This window comes from Tenrec ecaudatus, chromosome 1 (genome assembly GCF_050624435.1).
Source record: "Tenrec ecaudatus isolate mTenEca1 chromosome 1, mTenEca1.hap1, whole genome shotgun sequence".
Taxonomy (NCBI): domain Eukaryota; kingdom Metazoa; phylum Chordata; class Mammalia; order Afrosoricida; family Tenrecidae; genus Tenrec; species Tenrec ecaudatus.
Window position 1 is genome coordinate 174,633,863 of NC_134530.1, and position 19,555 is coordinate 174,653,417.

The window sequence follows — 19,555 nt, forward strand, 5'->3', positions numbered from 1 at the left end:
ATATCACCTTCATCAAGGTGAGCACTAACTATCGGAACCTCTTGTCTTTACTTGTCTGACCAGTTCATTCTGATAAACATTTTTCCCCTTCGATAGGTAAGGCTTTTTGTGTGATTCATTCAGATAGGAAAAAGAATTAAGAACTACTGCTTCTTTCCTTATGCATAATGATTTTAGATAGAAGGGTTTTTTTAATCCCTCTATTTTGTACATATCTTTGAGTTTTTCTAACGTGACCTTGGCAAATATTATCTTTAGAGGCAATAGTAAGCTGAAAAGAGTGGAGAAAGAGGGGGATGGTAAAAAAAACAACCAAAAAACCTGTAAATCAAATCAACAGAAAAATGTCCTGCCGGGAGAGGTTAGTTGAAACAGATGCAGCCAAGCATTAATCACCAATAGCAAGGCCCATGTCATGTTTTAATATACAAAAGCTCTTGCAAACTAATAAGAAAAATGATCATGGAAAATGAGCAACAGCTATAAACAGAGTTACAGAGAAAGCTAATGAAAAATATGAAAAAGTGAATATACTCTGAAAAACTCACTGCCATCAAGTCCATTCTGAGTCATCGCAATGGGATTGACTCGCACTGCCCCTGGGAAAAGTTCCGGTGGTTCCGAATTGATGACCTTGCAGTTAGCAGCCCAACATATGACCCACCATACCACCAGGGCCCGGATCGCACCCACTACCAGGAAAATGACATTCACATGTGATGGATAGCAGTAGACAAAAACGAATGTTTGTTGAGAACCTGAATGTGTGTACATGCTGATAGGAAGGGCGGGAGGAGTGGGGGCAATGGACCACACAGCAGTGAGCCGTGTGAGAGGAGGACCAGAGCAGAGGTGGAGGAATTAGCACTTGCCAGGAGAAGGGATGCCCCTTTATTTTATTAGGAGTGCCTTCAGAAAGGGTGGGGTGTACGCCCGTGAGTAACCCAGAGATTTGGGGCAGAAATGGAAACACTCTTCTGACCTTGTTTTTCCTGTGGAATAGAGGGCAGCTTTGCTGTTGTAAAGCTGTCGTGGAGGGATGGCGATTCAGAAACATGGAAGGAGATGGCTTCTTTGACTTCAGCTATTTGAGAGTAGGCATTTCATTTTAGCCTTCAAAGTTAAGTTCTCAATAAGTATTATTTTACTTTGCTGTGTTTAGTTCTGTTCCAGTTGAAGAGCAAGAAGAATTTAAACAACTGTCAGATGATATTCAGGAATTACAACAATCGCTGAATCAGTTTCATCAAAAAACAGTAAGTGTGTGTTGTTAGATACCTTAAAAGGAAAAAAAGAGAGAGAGAGAGAGCAAGGGATAATTTGTTTTTGTAGGAGTGGAAGGCCATGTGGTATGATAAGAGCACAGTGCTTTCAATCACTAATGAAATGGATATATTGTCTGACCCACTTTGCATCACTAACTAGTCTACTGAATATTCTAGCATGCAGTTTGCACTGGGTACAAAGTTCTGTTCTGTGTTGTTGACTTCAAGTTTTGAGCATTTGTTCAGTCCTGCTGAACCTAAACTGCATTGAGGCACCCTGACTCGGCAGCATACCCTCTGGGATGCCTGAGGCTATTTGAAACTTTCTAAGAAAACAGTACAGTTCTCAGAACCTCTCAGCTATTGCTTAAATAGCTAACTCAAGATAGTTCATTTTTTCAACATTTGGTCATGTTACTTTCCTTTGAAAGCTATTCTTTGGGAAACTCAATTTTGGCTGTTTACTCAGGAAAATCACCACAAAATAGAAATTAGGGTGTCTGTGTCTGATCTGATTCTAAGGTTTCAGAGTTTGGGTAGTGCCCAATAGATAGGAAGTAATTGTGGTTATTTAAGCATTTTCTTTTTCTATATAGATATTTTTTAAAGGATCTACTAGGCTGTTAAGACGTAAATAGTACAATTAATTTGAGCTGTTAACTTAATACATTAAATATTTGTTTTGGCATTAAGAACTGAGAAAGTTTAAAAATTTCTCTTCTTACTCTTTTTGTTAGCTTTATTTTATAGAAAGAAACGACTGAGTAGTTCAATTATTTTTTAATCATTACAAAACAATTGTGTTCTGTGTCCCTTAGGTAGTGCTTCAAGAAGGAAATTCCCAAAAGAAATCAGATATTGCCGAGAAAACCAAGCGTTTGGTAAGCATCTTTTCATGTAGCTAACATTTAAGTTTGGATAGATTATGTGAAGGAGTATTTTAACTGTGTAATTATCAGCAAATGTTTCTCCCTTATTTTTTTCCCTCCAAAATGAAAATAACCTTTTTCCCCAATGAACTTAGCAAATACCCTTTAGAAAGTATGGAAACTTCTTAAAGGTTTGTCTTAAAACAAACAGCCATCTAAGTGAGGCATCAACTAGGTCAACAGAAAAAAGCATACCAGCCTGTATGATCCAAAGATTGTAAGTAATAAAATCCAAATCGGGAAGAAGGAAAGGTATCAGAGGTTACATGCCAAAACCCCTGGTTTGCAGAACAGTGTGGATGACAGTGAAAGCCCAAAACCCATTGATAGGGAAGCCACATAGATTAAGCTTCTGGTGAATCCCCAAGGATGCTCAGAGCACTGCTGTCCAATAGAAAGCATTATAAAATGGATTATGCCAGATCTGGTTACGTTAAAATGTAACATCTTATCATTTTATCTCCTTTATGACCCATTTTAAAGTTGTCTCAGTTCTTAATGCATTATTTCATTTTGATTGAGTTTTTTATAAAAGTTTGCCATTGCTGTTGGGTTTTGATTTTGTTTTGGGTGATTTTCTGTATATGAAATCTAGGATAAGTCGATCTATAGAGTCAGTAACTATATTAATGATAATTACTAAGGGAAATTGAAGGGTTGGGAAGAAATGGGCGAATTTACAAAAATGAGTTGAAGAAAGAACAAAATGTTTTGAAATCAATAGTGATGATGATTGGACAACTCTTAAATGATCAAAATATTAAATAGTATGATGTATGAATTATATACCAATAAAACTTATTTTTTAAAAGAGTTTGGACACTGTAAGATTGTAAACAAAGTAAAAATCACCTGGAGTTTTACCACATGATTCGCTATGTATCATAGATTACACTTCTCCATTTATAACAGGCAGATTCAGAGTTCAAGGAAAAAATGGAGTTAAACGATGGTGCAGTTTTTTTCACGAGTCATCTGAATCCCTCTTGTATCTGTGTGCCATTGTACATAAATTACAGTGTGTAAATGTTCTCGATCTGTTCTCTGATCTGTGCTTTCCCTCTTACAACAGAGAGCCCTTACATCTTTAAAACCTTCCTTAGTTTAATGGCGGCATCTGATTGTGCCTTGTGTGTGTGAGAAGGCTTCCAAAAACTCGTGGAAAATGGAGTTAAAGAATACTGAGAATTCTGAACAAACTTTTGGAAGCCCCTTCATATATGACATCCTATTCCAGCTCAGAGTAACTCTATACTATAGATCCTGCACATCCCCTGCATGGACCTTCATAGTATTTCTAAGTATTTCTGCTGTCGAATTTAAATCTGTGTATGTACATGTGTGGGCTACAAGCACAAGCCATATATTGCTTATATATATTTGTGCACCTTGCTCTGTTTCATCTTTGGCCAAAGCGATACACATTTAAAATTCACCACACTGTGAAACTGACTTCTGAGAAGGTGTACCAATTGGCATTCCTACCAGTAAAGTACAAAGGTGTGCCTTTTCCTTGTGCCAACAGTATTTTTAGTTGTTCGTGGACTTGTTTGGTGTAGTTCAATTTAGGCTTTTCAAAACGGGAGAAAAATTATGAAATTTGATACTCTCATTAGGAAATTATTTCTAATTTTGTAGAGTATTAAAAATAGAGTCGAAGAGGAGCTGATATCAAGAGCTCAAATAGAAAGTAAATGTTTATAAAATGATGGCCACATATGTACAAATATGGTTGAAAGAATTGATGCATGGAATGTTGTAAGAGCCCCCAGTAAAATGATTCTCTTTAAAAAAAAAAAAGAGTAGATAGTGTGATGATTTCCAAATGGTAAGAATAAAATAACAGGAACAGATTGCTCATTTTTTGCCTCTCAGTGTATATAGAAATGTTTTAAATTATACAAACTGCATAAGCAGCACCGCACTACATTTCTGTTATGAAGCACTCAAGCAGCGTTAGGTAGAAGTGGGCATGGGAAGCCCTGTTGCACAGCCCTGTTCCCGTTTAGGGGCGGCGCTGCATATGCACAACTGTACCATGAGTGTGCTCTGTGTGGGTAGAAATGGGTTTGTGTTCCTCTTGAGCTGTGGGTTTTGTGTTCATTAATATTTTCATATTGCATAGAAATCTTTCCATGTCAGTGTATGTAGTTCTAGATTACATAAATGCAATAGCAATATACATTTTCATCAACACATTTGGGAAAGCAATCCAAAGATTTTATTGTTCCATAATTCCAGATTAGCATAGAAGTTTTCAGATAATTCCCAGATATACTTCATTTTCATTCATGAAATGACAGCATTGACTTGAAATTAAGCGCTGAGTGCTCTTACTGTGTCTGGTTCAGAGAGAGCAAAGATAGCTGTCCATACCACTAAGGGGTGCAGTCAGTTAGGAGACATACATGCGTAATTACAGTACAGTGTGAGCACAATAATTACAATGACAGGTGGAAGGGAGAGGAATTGGGAACAGAATTTTCAACAATGACTAGAAACACACCAAGTGGTGGGATCATGATTTTCTAGGTGGGCCATATTTACTGGCTTAAGCAGAAAGCACTTCAGTTGTCCAGAATTAAGAACTTAATAGGGGACTGATGAGAGATGAGACTGGAAAGGAAAGCAAGAGCCAAATAATGAAAGATCTTGAATCTGCTAAGGAACTTGATCCCTGACCTGTAGCAAATGTGAGCTGTTAAGCCAGGGGATGATACAGTTAGAATTCACTTTATCTCACTATCAGGAGCATACTTTGTTATTTCCTATTCTTGGGATGGCACATCCCCAAGTTTATGATTCTATCTAATAATTAAAAGTGCTTTCTTAACAGAATGAACTGAAGTTGTCCCTGACAACTTTGAAAGAAGTACAAGAAAGTCTGAAAGCAAAAATTGTGGATTCTCCAGAGAAGCTAAAGAATTATAAAGAGAAAATGAAAGATACCGTCCACAAGCTTAAAAATTCCAGGGTTCGTTTCCTTCTTAATACTTTTTTTCTTTCTTTCTAGCAAACTCTGGTTTAGTTATTATTTTCTAATTTCTGATTTATTTGTACTTATCCTTATATTGTGACCCTGTAGCTCTTCTTTAACGTGGATATAGATAATATAATTTATGTTATAAATTCAATCGTATGTTAAATATTTGAAGCTACACTCTGTGATGAAAACAGAAATACCCTGTCCTCGTGAGAGTCAGTGTCTTTCTTACAAGACCGAAAGGTAATTGAACATTTGAAATCAATTATATAATTATAAACTATGATGTGCCCTGGTGGTGTAGTGGTTTCATGTTGGGCTGCAACCTGCAGGGTCAGCAGTTCAAAACCACCAACTGCTCTGCAGGGAAAAAACAGGACTTTCCACTCCCATTAACAGTCACAGTCTTGGCAACCCACAGGGCAGTTCTGCCCTGTCCTGCAGGGTTGTTAGGAGTTGGCACTGACTCAATGGCAGAGAGTGTGTTTCTCTGAAACAAGTACAGGCCTCTGAAATAGCATGGTGCTGGGAGCCTAACTTGGTAGTGCAGCAATTAGATGGACCAGGAAAGGAAGCGGAAATGATGCTGACAGCCACAGGGCGCTAAGGTTACCTGGGTACATTGTATATTGCAGAGTATTGGAAGAAGAGGGAACAGTCTGCAAATTTTGTGAGGTAATTAGGAACAAGTTATGCTCAAGGACAGGGCATGGTAAGTGAGAGAGTAGCGCAATATAATGATGGAGGGAAATGCAGTAGGCAGATTGTGTAGGGTGCTGGATGGTCAAGAGCACATGGTTTAGAAAGAGGATATAGGGGCACATGGTATGATTTATTTTTAAACGTGACATGCTGAGATGGGATGGGGTGGGGTAAAAGTGTGTAATCAATTTAATATCCTTGACGAAATTTTAAACTGTTATTTAAAATATTGATTTATGTTTCAATTTGTTATCCAAGCCATTCCTGATATTTAAGAATTATCATGCAGGAATGGGCAAAGGTTAGCAGAACAAAAATGAAAGCCCAGGAACAGAGCTGAGTAGTTACTGGAGAATTTACTGGTGCCTCTCACGCTATTTACAAAAATAAATTCTATGTGAATTAAAAATTTTACAATGTTTAGAAATGTTAGCAGAACATTTGTATAATCTTGAATAGGGATAAAAAAGAACGTTTAAGTATATATCTTTCAATTGTGCTTGTGATATACATCTGTTTGTTTAGAAGAGGAATTAATCTTTTAAAAAGATTTAGTTATAAGTAGATTGTTCTCATATATCAGTGAATTGTAGGGAAACTATAAATGAGTCATAAATTGCCCCAGAGCGCCTTGAGTAGCATCAGTGGTGGGACCATGTTTAATCTCGCCAGGAAGAACCTTTGGAAGGCACCTGGGAAAGTCACGGCAAGTTTTCTTTTTTTCAAGGACATTTGGCAATTAATCAGCCATAAGATATGTGCTTAGACACCTATGAGCAGTAGTGCTTTGTTACTGATCTAGAAACTTAATTGTTCTTTGCTTTTAAGCTTTCAGTATTAAGTGCAGAAATTATTTAAGAGCAAACAAATTGACATTACTGCAATTACGCGGAATATCTGTGGGTTTCTCTTTTCCTGTCATAGCAAGAAGTGATGGAAAAGTATGAAACTTACCGAGACTTGGTTGACTGTCTGCCTTCGTGTCAGCTGGAGGTGCAGTTATATCAGAAGAAGATCCAAGACCTTGCAGACAATAGGGAGAAACTAGCCGAGGTCTTAAAGGAGGTTTGTATTGTGTGGAAGTTTTATGTCTTCATTAAGTTGTAGTTTGTTATTGTTTCTGGGATTTGCTTTCATTTCTCTGTTTGTACATCCTAATAAAAAGCGGGATGATGGTGTAGTATTAGATAGCCAACATATGCCAGAGATGAAAACACTTTTCTTTATAAAATAGCAGTAATTGACCCATTCTAATCTTCAGATGCGATGAATGTTAAATTAATGAACTTAACACAGTTGAATGGAATGGAAGTTTTTTTCTAATAATTGGAAATTGTCTTATAATCAGTAAGCATAAACTTCCAATTTTGTACCCAGCATAGTATGTAGTTCTATAAAGAGATTTTAATGTTTGTGATTAGGCTCTCCCCTGAAGAGCAAGAGCTACCAACAACATGATCAGTTTCTTAGACAAGCAGCTTAAAAACCATTTTTACTTCATCATATTAACCTAACACTGCATTTATATATCATTTTGGGGGGTTTTCTTGTGTTTGGCTTTTAGGGGTTTTTTTTTTAGGGAAATATGAGTCCTGGTGGCATATTGGTCACCCCGTTGGGCTACCATCCAAAAGGACAGCACTTTGAAGCCACCAGCTGTTTCTCGGGTGGGGGTGGGGCTGGTAAAGAGTTAAAGTCTCCAAAGCTTAGGGGCAGTTCTACCCCATCCTGTTGGGTTGCTATGTATGGGTCAGCGCTGACTCGGTGGTAGTGAGTTTGGGTCTTTTTGAGGGGGAGAAGGTAAAGAAAGTGCTTGAGCTGAAGAAAAGATTGAGATGTGGATTTTAATTTTTTCTATGTTCTACCCTTTTCTCTTTTTTCCTGTGACCAAGGTTCAGATCCTAACGTCCCCTTAGCTCCAGTCCTTTAACTAATTTTCCTAATAATATTTCTGTGTTTCGATCCTTGCTGTGAGAATGCCAAGGCAAACTGATAGAATAACATACAAACTGCACACTGGGAGGCATGCTTTTTCTCAAGGCGCACAATGCTTCTTGTTTGTTTGTTTGTTTGTTTTCCCCAAAACACCGCAGTCCTGATTCCCTAGAATAAGTTTTCAAAACTCTCCTTGGTTCAGTCAGTAATCTTCTGCCTGGCTTCCAGGGCTTCTACAGTTTTATCTCATTTTAAAATTATACTTTATCATGCTCATCCTAGGAAATCTTGTTTTGTTTGTAAATACTAATTGGTTGCATCCTTCTCATAAAATACAGTGCCTGAACTTGGAAGACCAAATTGAGAGTGAAGAATCAGAACTGAAGAAATTAAAGACCGAAGAAAATTCATTGAAAAGAATGATGATTGTGAAGAAGGAAAAACTCTCCACAGTGCAATTCAAAATAAATAAGAAACATGAGGATATCAATCAGTACAAACGCACAGTAATTGAGTATGAAGTCCTTCTCAGTTTCATGTATTAAAAGATAATTAGGAAAAACTAGTCCATTCTCACCCACGAACCAAAAATGCCTATATTTTTAAAAAGCGACTCCACCTTTCAGTGAGTAAAGCCGATGAGTTAACTATGAAGGCGACAGCGCTGCGTCGTCCGCATTTAGAGATGTTGCATTGAGCTCCTGTTCTTTGCGGTTTGGGTCCTTTGCCCTCTAAGCATCGCACCCTCACTTCAGTAGCTAATTAAGTGCGAATGCTTCTCTCTGTGTCCTGGAGGGACAGCGGGGTAAAGGGGCATTAGAACGAAGCCTCGTCTTGTAGCTCAGCGGGTGTGTAGAAGTGAGTGTACACGTTTTGTGGGAAAGTCTTGTTTTTGCCTATCTAGGTAAGAACTAATCTCCGAAAACCTTTTATTTAGTTTCCTTGGGGTGTTTTCATTGGTATGGTCTTCTCTCTCACTGGTGTTCCCTTTGGTGTGGTAGGAAGGAAGGTTTACTTAGAATCAGGGCCATAGAATGCTATGTTACTTCAGCTCCTGCAAGGCACATACAGAGCATCTGATCGCGTCGCTCGTGACGAGCAAGAAAACGGGCAGAGCTTATGGATTTCGGTTGTTTTTTGTCAAACTGTCTTCTAGGAAAGTGGTAATGAATCACATTTCCACCAACTGTATATGAGTGTTTTCAACTAGAAATAAGTAGTAACTTAAACTTTCCATTTTAAGTACAAAATAGGTCACATATGCCATGATGTGAGAATCTCACCACACCGTGGGCTTTCATCTGCTGGTTTATAGCTTGAGGAACGTTTTAGGCTTATTAATCACATGCACATGACCACTTTCGAATATAAATTAGAGCTCAATGTGCGTGTTTGTAGATGCTTAAGAAAGATTCTAATTTAACTAATGTTTTCCTTTCCTAGGGACTGCAATAAAGTTCAAGAAAAGAGAGGTGCTGTCTATCAGCGAGTGGTCACAATTAAACAAGAAATCCAGAAATTTAAGTTTGGAATTCAACAGCTAAAAGATACCACTGAAAGGGAAAAACTGAAATCTCAAGTGAGTGTGTTTGCGTTAAGAAAGTTACTATAGCTTCATGTCGTGAGTTTAAGGTGCACACTGCATCTCTATGAAGATCTTGGGGTACTTCTCTGGAGTACAAACTGGCGCTACCTGGTCTTTGCATTTTCATTTATATCTCTTCCACCACCCTTTACCTCTTTTCTTACTTGCCTTTTTCCCCTCATAAAAGCACCTAGTAATAGACTGTTGCCCTGTGAAGGTTCTGGGTTTGGTGTTGGTTAATGTAACTGGATAAAGTGTTCCACATCATGGTCACATATATCTTTCTCTGGAAACGCTCCCTGTATGGTATGGGACTTATTATCCTCATCATAGCTACCTAAAATTTCTTAATTCTTTGCTGGTTTTAGGTATTTTTATTTTATTATATAACAAAGTCTTAAGAATAATCATCTCCGTTTATATCATTTAACTGCTAATAAAATGTTAATCTTTATCTATTCCTGTCCTTAATTATCAATGTCTCAAACAAGCAGTTTATTCCAGATATATATTATTTTTCCATTCTTCCCTTAACTTTTGAAGGTTGATGTATAGTCTTATGATTATCTCTATTTTCTGGGGGCTCTTACAGCTCATAACAATCCATTCATCGTTTGTACATATGTTGCCATCATCATTTCCAAAATGTGTCTTTCTACTTGAGCCCTTAGTATCAGCTCCTCTTCTTTTCCCTCCCTCCCCCGCTGTCCCACCCATGTGAATCCTTGATAATTTATAAATTATTTTTCATATTTTACACCATCCACTGTCTCCTTTCACCCATCTTTCTGTTGTTCGTCCCCCTGGGGGTGGGCTGGTGGTGGTATGTGATCAGTTCCCCTTTTCCTCCCACCTTCCCCTTACCCTCATGGTATGGCAGCTCTCAATATTGGTCTGAGTGGTTTTTCTGTCCTAGATCTTTGTGCCCAGAGCTCCTATCTGTGGCACTGTATATTGCTCTGGTTTAACCAGATTTTCTTGTGAGCATCTCTAGACATCTGTTGCTTTCTCCTTTTTCTTGTCTAACACGAAACCTCTGATATCTAGAAGATATACATAAATGGTTGCCGTCTCTACCTTCCGTCATCTACCCATAATGTGTGCAGGTTTCTAATTCTCAAAGAGCCACAGGGGACAATTGCTTCACTTGTTCTCAGCAATACTTGTGCCCTTAAAAATCGGAAATATACAAACTCAAGATTACCTCAAGGCTACTTGGCAAAGAAGACAAGGAGAAAAAGAAGAAAAGAAAAAGAAAAGGGTGTAGTAACCTCCCCAGTGTGTGAGACTGCTCTCTGGAGCCGTCTAGTCTTCCGTTTCTTGCAGTCTTCTCGTTTTCTTCCCACTCCCCATTTACACCTGCTACAGCTCTGGAGTCGAGCGAGAAAGGCCTCAGACCATTTTTTAATCGTACTTCTCACTAAAATCAGGTATTTATTTGTGAGTAGATCTAATAGTTTAAAATCAAGAAAAGTGCTTGTGAGGGCGGTGCCTTTTCACTCTACTTAATTGGGTCAATCAGTGAACATATAATCCGAGAATCTGTAATATAGGCTGTGTGATAAGTAAGCAAAATATTGAAGGATGCGGGAAGCAATAAGAGAAGACGGAAGGAACACCTGCTGATGAGTCACTCTTCCAAAAGAAACTAGTTGACATTCAACTTCTCAACAGGCAGCCCATGCTCAAGAGCCGCACTGACTGCAGTGGCAAACAACAATGCTGCAGTAATTGATGAACTACAAATTAAAATGTGCTAACGAGCTGGTGCAGAGCTGGAGGCGCTAACTCATCTTATGTCCAGAAATTTGGAAGACAGCTACTTGGTCAGCTGACTGGAACAGATCCAGTTTGTGCCCATCCCAAAGCAGGGCCACCCAAAGGAATGTGGACAGTTTTAAACAATATCACTGATATCACATGCAAGTAAAACTTTCCTGATGATCATTCACAAAAGAACTGCAGCACTACACCAACTGGGAACTTCTAGAAATTCAGCCAGTTTCCGAAGATAAACCTACGTCATGTGATTGCTGATAGCAGCTGGATGTTGACTGAAATCAGAGATTACCAGAAAGACTGGTGTTTTATTGACTGCAAAAATATTGGACCGTGTGGATGGATCATAACGAACTTTAAATAGCATTGCAAAGGGTGGGGATCCAGAGCACTTAATGATCCTCCTGTGGAACCTGCACCTGAAGCCCGAGGATATGGTTTGACTAGAATAAGGGGACACTGGAAGGTTTAAAGTCAGGAAAAGTGTGTGCTGGGCGATCCTTTCACTAAGTTGAGCAAATCTAAGAACGTGAATTATACGAAGAATAACGTTAACGAGACCTATAAACAGTATCAAGATAAACTGAGAAAAGTTGAAGTTATCAAGGATTTTATTTTACTTGGGCACGTAATTAATGCTCACGGAAACAGCAGTCAAAAAACCACGGAGCATATTGCATTGGTTAAATAAACTTAGAACAGTGTTAACAAGCAATGATGTCATGTTGAGGGTGAAAGTTGACCTTGACCCAAGTTATGGTACATTCACTCCTTGCATATCCACAGGAATGTTTGGCAGTGAATACAGAAGTGCAAAGAATTAATATATTTGAATTAGGGTATTGGTGATCATATGCAAATGATCCAGTACATGTATTTTGGTTTCTCTTTGGAAGGAAGGATGGTGAGACTCATGTACTTTGTACATGGTATCAGGAAAGACCAGTGTCTGGAGAAGGACATGCTAATAAAGTGGAAGTTCAGTAAAAAAGGTAGAAACCTGTAAACAAGATGGACTGACAAAGTAGCCACAACAATGGCCTTAAACTTAGCCACTATTGTGAGATGACATGATACCAGGCAGTGTTTCATTCTTTTGTACAAAGGGTCTCTCTTTGAGAGAAACTCTTTCAGTGGCACCAAGAACAATAGGTCTTTTCAAGATCTAGGCATTAGTAGCATGTTGCTATCTATATTGAAGTTTAAACTAATAACAATGAAATAATATTCACTTTTTTGTTTGCTCCAGTGCTCCATATCCTGTCTTGTCTTGAGTAGATGTACCATTACGGCAGTGGTTCTCAACCTGTGGCTCGCGACCCCTTTGGGAGTTGAACTACTCTTTCACAGGGGTCGCCTGATTCATAACAGTAGCAAAATTACAGTTATGAAGTAGCAACAAAAATAATGTTATGGTTGGGGGTCACCCCAACATGAGGAACTGTATGAAAGGGTCTCAGCATTAGGAAGGTTGAGAACCACTGCATTAAGGTGTCCTATAAATAGTTCCTTCATTGTATCCTCTGTTGATATTTTTATACTGCTACTTATAGGTAGTATTTGGTTGATTTATTTGGTTGATTAATTATGCCCTTTTTATAATAGATGGTAAAACTAACATAAAACTCTGGGTATCATTCAGACTTAAGTGTTCCTGGTTTGAAAATTGAACCAATTAAATGCTGTCCAATAGAAATTTAATAATCTCTGTTATCTAAGAATGGTGGCTGCTAGGCCATTGTGAGTATGGAACACTAAAAATGTGGTCAGTGCAGCTAAAGTGTTGAATTTTGAATTTTACTGAATTTAAATTTTCAGCCACATAGATCTAATGGTTGTAGTATTGGAAAACTTAAAGCTAGACCTTGGTTTTTAAAACATTTAGCTTCAGTGAGGACTCCATAGTAAAACTATTTGAATCACTGTATTAAACTTCCACTTACATCTCAGATCCAATTAGACCGTCTAGGAGTTACAGCACTTGTGAGGGTAATGGTCTACTCCCATTAAATTTCTTACAGTGCTTGACTTAAAACATCATGTGTTTCCTTTCCGTCATGGGAGTTGACGCTAGACTTGGACTTCCAATTGTTTGTTCATTTATTATACTTCTGAATGGAAACGGTTTTCATTGGGTATGTGATAATGACTGATTCAGATAGTTGTAGATTGTATATCTTTATATAGTCCCACTTAGTTTTAATATCATCTCATAAGTCAGGTCTCTGTCATATTTACTCAGCTTCCTTCTTAGTATGTTTCTTGGTGCCGTTGAGTCAGGTTTGACTCATGACGACCCCGTGTGCAGCCGAGCAAACATTGCCCAGTCCCGTATCAGCCTCCCATTGTTGCCGTTAGTGTGTCAGTCCGTCTCATCGAGCCTTCCCCCTTTGTGCTGAACCTCTGAGTCGCCAGCCAGGATGCCTCTCCCCAGGGACTGTTCACTCCTAATCATGTCCAGTGGATGAGGCAACGTCTCCCCACCCTGGCTTTAAGGAACTTCTTCCAAGACAGAGTTGTTTGTTCTTGTGGAAGTTCGGGGAATATTTATTCTTCACCAACAGCAAAATTCAAAGGCATCAGGGCGTCTGCAGTCTTCCTTATTCCTTACCTTTCACATACACACGAGGAATTGAAAAGATCTGGGCTTGAGTCAGGCGTATTGTAGTCCTAAGGGGATGATATCCTTGCTTTTTAGCGCTTTAAAGAGGTCTTGTCTAGCAGATTCGCTGTTTTCCTAGGCATCGATTTTAAGTACAAGCAAAAAGAAATCCTTGGTGATTTTAATCGTTTCTCCCTTTGGCAGGATGCTTTTATTAGTTCAGTTGTGACAGTTTGTTTTTTTCATATTTGAGTTGGAGTCCACATGTTTTCCTATCTTACATCGTCCACTGTCTGCCTTCTCCCACATTTATGTTGTTTGTTTTCCTGGTGGTGGCCGGTTATACGTTGATCATCGTGATCAGTTCTCCCTTTCTCTCTCCACCTTCCCCCTACCCTCATGGTATCGCGCTACTCCAGTTACTGTTCCAGAGGGGATTATCTGTCCTGGATTCTGTATGTCAAGAGCTCTTATCTGTACCAGTGCACATGCTCAAATCTCGTTGCATTTGTAACAGAACTGGGGGGTCTTTAAAGAACTAGAGGAAAGGTGTGTGTTTCATCGGTGTTAGACCGCACGCTGGCTGACTTGTCATGCCGTGTGACCCTTCTGTGAGGGGATGTGCAGTTGTCTACAGATGGGCTTTGGGTCTCCACGCCGACACTGCTTGTTCCCATCGATGTTGCTTGTTTTGGGTCTTCGGATGCCTGATGCTTGATCCCATCTGTACCTCCTGACGACAAAGGCTGATCTGCTTCTCCTATGTGGGTGTTGTTGCTTCCCTGCTAGATGGCCACTTGTTTAACTTCAAGGCTTTAAGACGCTAGATACTCCAAAGTTAGAATCTTGTCATGAGAACGATGAGTAATTTTGTTGTATATGTCTTGGAATCCAAACCGTTATCATATCTGCTTGGTTCTTCCTAAGCAGCAGAATTTGTCTTATGTGCCAGTGCTTGTATGTATGTGTGTGAGATGATTTATACGTTAAGCTATAATTAACATGCATGAACGAGATTGTTGGAAATTGCGTAACTGGTTTTTGGTTATTGCATGGAATGATCCTTCTTCTGTCTCATCTTCTCACTAGGAAATATTTCTCAGCCTGAAATCTGCTGTGGAGAAATACCATGAAGGCATAGAGAAGACAGCGGAGGGCTGTTATGCTAAGATAGATGCCAAAATAGCTGAACTGAAGAAAAAGATGTTCAGATTTCAACCTGATTAACAAGAACGCTGCATTTCTGCTGCACATGGCTTGCCATTTTTAGTAATCAGTTCAGAACGGGAATTGTTAGGTTGAAGCTAATGGTAATGGAAGTATTGGGATTGCCAAATAAGGCTGGCTCAGTCTGAATTCCTATTCTCTTGCAGGTGGTTATTTTCTAAGGTAATGCATTTTGCGTGCGCTTTTATAGATTCGCAATTAAAATAAGTCATAAAACTCAAGTCTGTATTCTGCCCTTTACTTTCAGTGGTGGTTTCAGTAAAACAAGAATGGTATATTGAAAATATGTAATGTAACTATTTTAGCCTTTCTTGCTCTGTCTGCTGTCATGCAGAGATGAATGTTTATTGATCTTGGTCCTGTGGTCTTGATTTGATGGTGGTGGGTTGGGTTTGTTTGTTGTGACTGTGATGGCATTGTGTTTGTTGTGACTGTGATGGCATTGTGTTGGGGGTTTGTTTGTTGTGACTATGTTGGCATTGTGTTGGGGGGTTTGTTGTCACTGTGATGTCATTGTGTTGGGGGTTTGTTTTGACTGTGATGGCATTGTGTTTGGGGGGTTTGTTTGTTTTGGCTGTGATGGCATTGTGTTGGGGGGTTTGTTTGTTGTGACTGTGATGGCATTGTGTTTGGAGGGTTTTGATGCTCCTTGCAACAACTCTGGGTAGATACATGTATCTTTATTACTGCTGTATAGAGGAAGTAAGACTGACAGATTCAGTAAATGAGCCAAGACCCGAATTGTATGAAACAAGCTCCTATGTTTCACCTGTGCCCACTTCCTAATTACCGTATAGACTCGAGTATAAGCCGACCTGAGTATCAGCCAAGGTGCCTGATTTTACCACAAAACTGTGTTAAAAGTGTTCTGAAAAACTCGGCTTATATATGAGTATATATTATAATTACTTGAAAGAGAAATGTGAGTGTAATCATCTACTCCTTCACTAATGTCGTTGGCATATTTATGTGGGAAATTATATTAAATGTGTAAAATCCTTAGAAATAAAGCCTGGCACGTAGAGTACATTATCTGATAGTATTTAGAGTCATAAGAGGTTGGGGTACTTTTCTATTTGCCAGAGAGAAATTCTTATTGTAGGTAGAGACTTTGTAATTCAAATAACTCAGAACTGAAGCTCAGGTCCCTACTTTGTCCTTTGTTAAAAGTAATGGTTAAAGTAAAGCGGAAATAGCTGTATTTGGCATGTATAACTTTTCTGTTACCGTTCTTGGCACTTGTTGCTCTGTTTATTGTCATACACTAAGAGGAAAAGCCGCTCTGGACGACGGGCATTGAGACCAAATGCCCAGAGAGAAAGTTCAGGGCACAGACTTAAGTTATTGCCCTGACTCTTCCTTTCCTCCCTTTTAAAACACTCACACACTGCACTCACTCGAAAGGGGTGCTTTTGAGGCTAGGTAAGAGGTTGTCTTTGACTGCAACTAAATTTCAGAAATTGCAGCCTGCCCATCATGGCATTGTTATTTCTATCCATGCTAATCCTTGTAACTCTGAAGGTCACAGAAAATAGAATTAATAACATTCACGGTTTGCTTTTTTAAAATGAACACTATTTGTCCTTCATCATCTTTAAGTTCTTTTTTAAGGTCATTTAATTGGCGGCTCTTACAACTCTTGTTACAACCCATACATCAGTTGTGTCCGACATATTAGTACATATGTTGCCATCGTTCTTGTCTGGGCAGTTACTTTCCATTGAGTCCTTGGGATCAGTTCCTCTTTATTTCCCTCCCTCTCCCCTTCCCCTCACCCCTCGTGGCCCTTTGATGGATTATAGATTATTTTCCTATCTCCCATCGACCGCTGTCTACCTACCCCTCTGGTTTCTGTTGTTCTTCCCCCTGGAGGGGGAGGCGTGGTTATATATTCACCCCCCTGGAGTGGGTGGTGGTTATGTGGCATTCATTGCAATCGGTACCCCCTTCCTCTCCTCTCCCTGCCTTCTCCCTCCCTACCCTTTTGGTATCACCATTCCAATTCCTGTTTTGGGTTCTGTGTGTTGTGACCTTTCTCTCTTGCCTATCCCTGTGAACATGCTCTGGTCCAGTCGAGTGGGAAGCAGCACTGGGGTCATGATAGTGGGGCGTGAAGAAGGGAGCCTCAAGGAACCAGAGGTATATTATGTGATCCATCAGTGCTCTACTGCACCGATTGACTCATCCCTTTCCTGCAACCCCTCTGTGAGGGGATGTTCCATTGTCTACAGATGGGCTTTGGGTCTCTGCTCTGACCCCCCTCATTCTCACCAACATGTTTTTGTTTGTTGTTTGTTATGAGTCTTCTGATGCCTATTACCTGGTCCTGATGACACCTCATGATCACACACACCACCTGGTGTGCTTCTTCCATGTGCTCTTGTTGCTTCTCTGGTGCATGGACCCCCAGATGCTATCTTTTTATAGCCGGGCACCATCCACTGTCTTCACATCTGCTTTGTCTTCAGCAATCGTGTCGGGCTGGGGGGGGGGGTGAGCATCACAGAATACCATTTTGTTAGAAGAGAGTGTTCTTGTATTGAGGGAGGATATGAACTGAGGCCCAAGGCCTATCCACAGCCTCAGTGTATTGCCTTATAAATATATGTACATGGACCAATACCTCTATCTATAGGTTTGCTTCCTAGAGCTTTCGTCTGTTTCCTTTTGGCTCTTCCTGCCCCACCATCACATTCTCCTTTCTTCACCTCTTAGTACTTACTCTCAGATAGACTGGTGTTGCGCTAATACTCACAGGATCTGTATAACCTCCTAGATGTTAGCTTAATTCCTTGGTTGTTCCCCTGTCTATGGTATTGTTTAGTCACTACACACTTCCCCCTGCCTATCTTTAAGTTCTTAATGTGCAGTACTTTTTTGGTATTTTTTCAGTAATTCCAATCTCTTCGTTTTCCTAATTCTGTTCCTTTTTTTATTTTGGCTCATTCCTATTCAAACTTCTTTTTAAAATTTCACAGTTTGAAGATTATTACTGTTAACTTATGAAACAGTACAGATGAATTGTTCAGTCTCGTGAGCGTATTCCAAGTAACAGCTGTGTGAGCCTCTAAAACAGCGGTTTTCAACCTGTGGTTCATGACCCCTTTGCGGGTCACAGGCCCTTTCACAGGGGTCGCCCAATTCATAACAGTAGCAAAATTAGAGTTATGAAGTAGCAACAAAAATAATTTTATGGTTGGGGGGGGGGACCACAACACGAGGAACATGTATTAAAGGGTCATGGCATTAGGAAGGTTGAGAACTACTGCTCTAAAATATCAAGTGGAAAAATTCTAATGTCAACTTCGATCATAATACTCCTTAACACCAATGTGATTTCCTCAGGATAAGCTTGCCATTCAGATACCTAAGTAATTATTGCATAAAAAGCAAAATTTTTATGTAAATGTTCTGGGAAATCAGGAGTACAGCATTAATTTCCTGCAGAGCAATACTTTAGATTCATGACATGTCTTGTGATTTCCTTTAAATTAAAAATTTTGAAACCAAGCTACCTTTTGGAGTAGTATATTTGCTCAAGTATAAAATAATGATTCCATAATTGAGTTTATGTGACGATCAATAGAGCATTTCTCCAAAATCACAGAAATCTTAAAATCATCAAATGGGAAGCCATTGTTCCTGGACATAGTACTCCATCTAGGGCTACATTCTTCTGAAGGCGATGTCTCTCTACCCTTGCCTGGAAGACATTGGCACACTTCATTTGATGCTCTATCCAAACGGCAGTTTTGGCATGCTCAAGGGTCTCAAATCATATTCCTTTTCTTTTTAAAAAATCATTTTATTGAGGGCTTGTACAACTCTTATCACAACTCATCCATCCATTTTGTCAAGCACATTTGTATGTCTGTTGCCATCATTCTCAAAACATTTTCTTTCTACTTGAACCCTTGGTATGAGTTCATTTCCCCCCTTCCTCCGTCACCCTACCTTCCCTCCCTCATGAACCCTTAAAATTTTTTTAAATTATTATTTTTTCATATCTTATACTGTCTGTTGTCTCCTTTCACCCACTTTCTTGTCCATCTCCCAGGGAGGGGGCTCTATGTAGATCATTGTGATTGGTTGCCTCTTTCTTCCCCACCTCCTTTCCCTCCTGGTATCTACTTTCATTATTGGTCCTGAGGGGTTTATCTGTCCTAGATTCCCTGTGCTTCCAGCTCTGATCTATATCAGTGTACATCCGCTGGTTTAGTTGGATTTTTAAGGTAGAATTAGGATGATCATAGTCGGGGGGAAGGAAGCATTAGGGAAATAGAGGCAAGTTTTATGTTTCATTATTGCTACACTGCACCCTGACTGGCTCATCTTTTCCCTGCAACCCTTCTATAAGGGGATGTCCAGTTGCCTACAGATGGGTTTTGGCTCTCCAGTCTGCACTCCCCCCCCCCCCATTCACAATGATACAATTTTTGTTCTTTGTTACCTGATCCTATTGACACCTATCACATAGACTGGTGTGTTTCTTTCATGTGGGCTTTGTTGCTTCTGAACTAGACGGCCCCTTGCTTATCTTCAAGCCTT

The 19,555-nt window shown here is 39.5% G+C and overlaps 1 protein-coding gene across 3 annotated transcripts in view; it reads left to right on the forward strand.

Moving 5' to 3' along the window:
- NUF2 (NUF2 component of NDC80 kinetochore complex) overlaps nucleotides 1-19,555 on the forward strand; it is an 84,555-nt gene that overhangs the window by 22,824 nt on the left and 42,176 nt on the right. For 2 of the 3 annotated variants that reach the window (XM_075564250.1, XM_075564241.1), the window contains exons 8-14: nucleotides 1,163-1,256; nucleotides 2,084-2,146; nucleotides 5,031-5,168; nucleotides 6,804-6,944; nucleotides 8,153-8,328; nucleotides 9,258-9,393; nucleotides 14,870-15,228. In XM_075564250.1, coding sequence (XP_075420365.1) covers nucleotides 1,163-1,256; nucleotides 2,084-2,146; nucleotides 5,031-5,168; nucleotides 6,804-6,944; nucleotides 8,153-8,328; nucleotides 9,258-9,393; nucleotides 14,870-15,007 — 886 coding nt within the window. In that variant the 3' untranslated portion in view covers nucleotides 15,008-15,228. Of the gene's footprint in view, nucleotides 1-1,162; nucleotides 1,257-2,083; nucleotides 2,147-5,030; nucleotides 5,169-6,803; nucleotides 6,945-8,152; nucleotides 8,329-9,257; nucleotides 9,394-14,869; nucleotides 15,229-19,555 lie in introns of those variants that run through there. The other variant, XM_075564261.1, reaches the window with a different exon arrangement.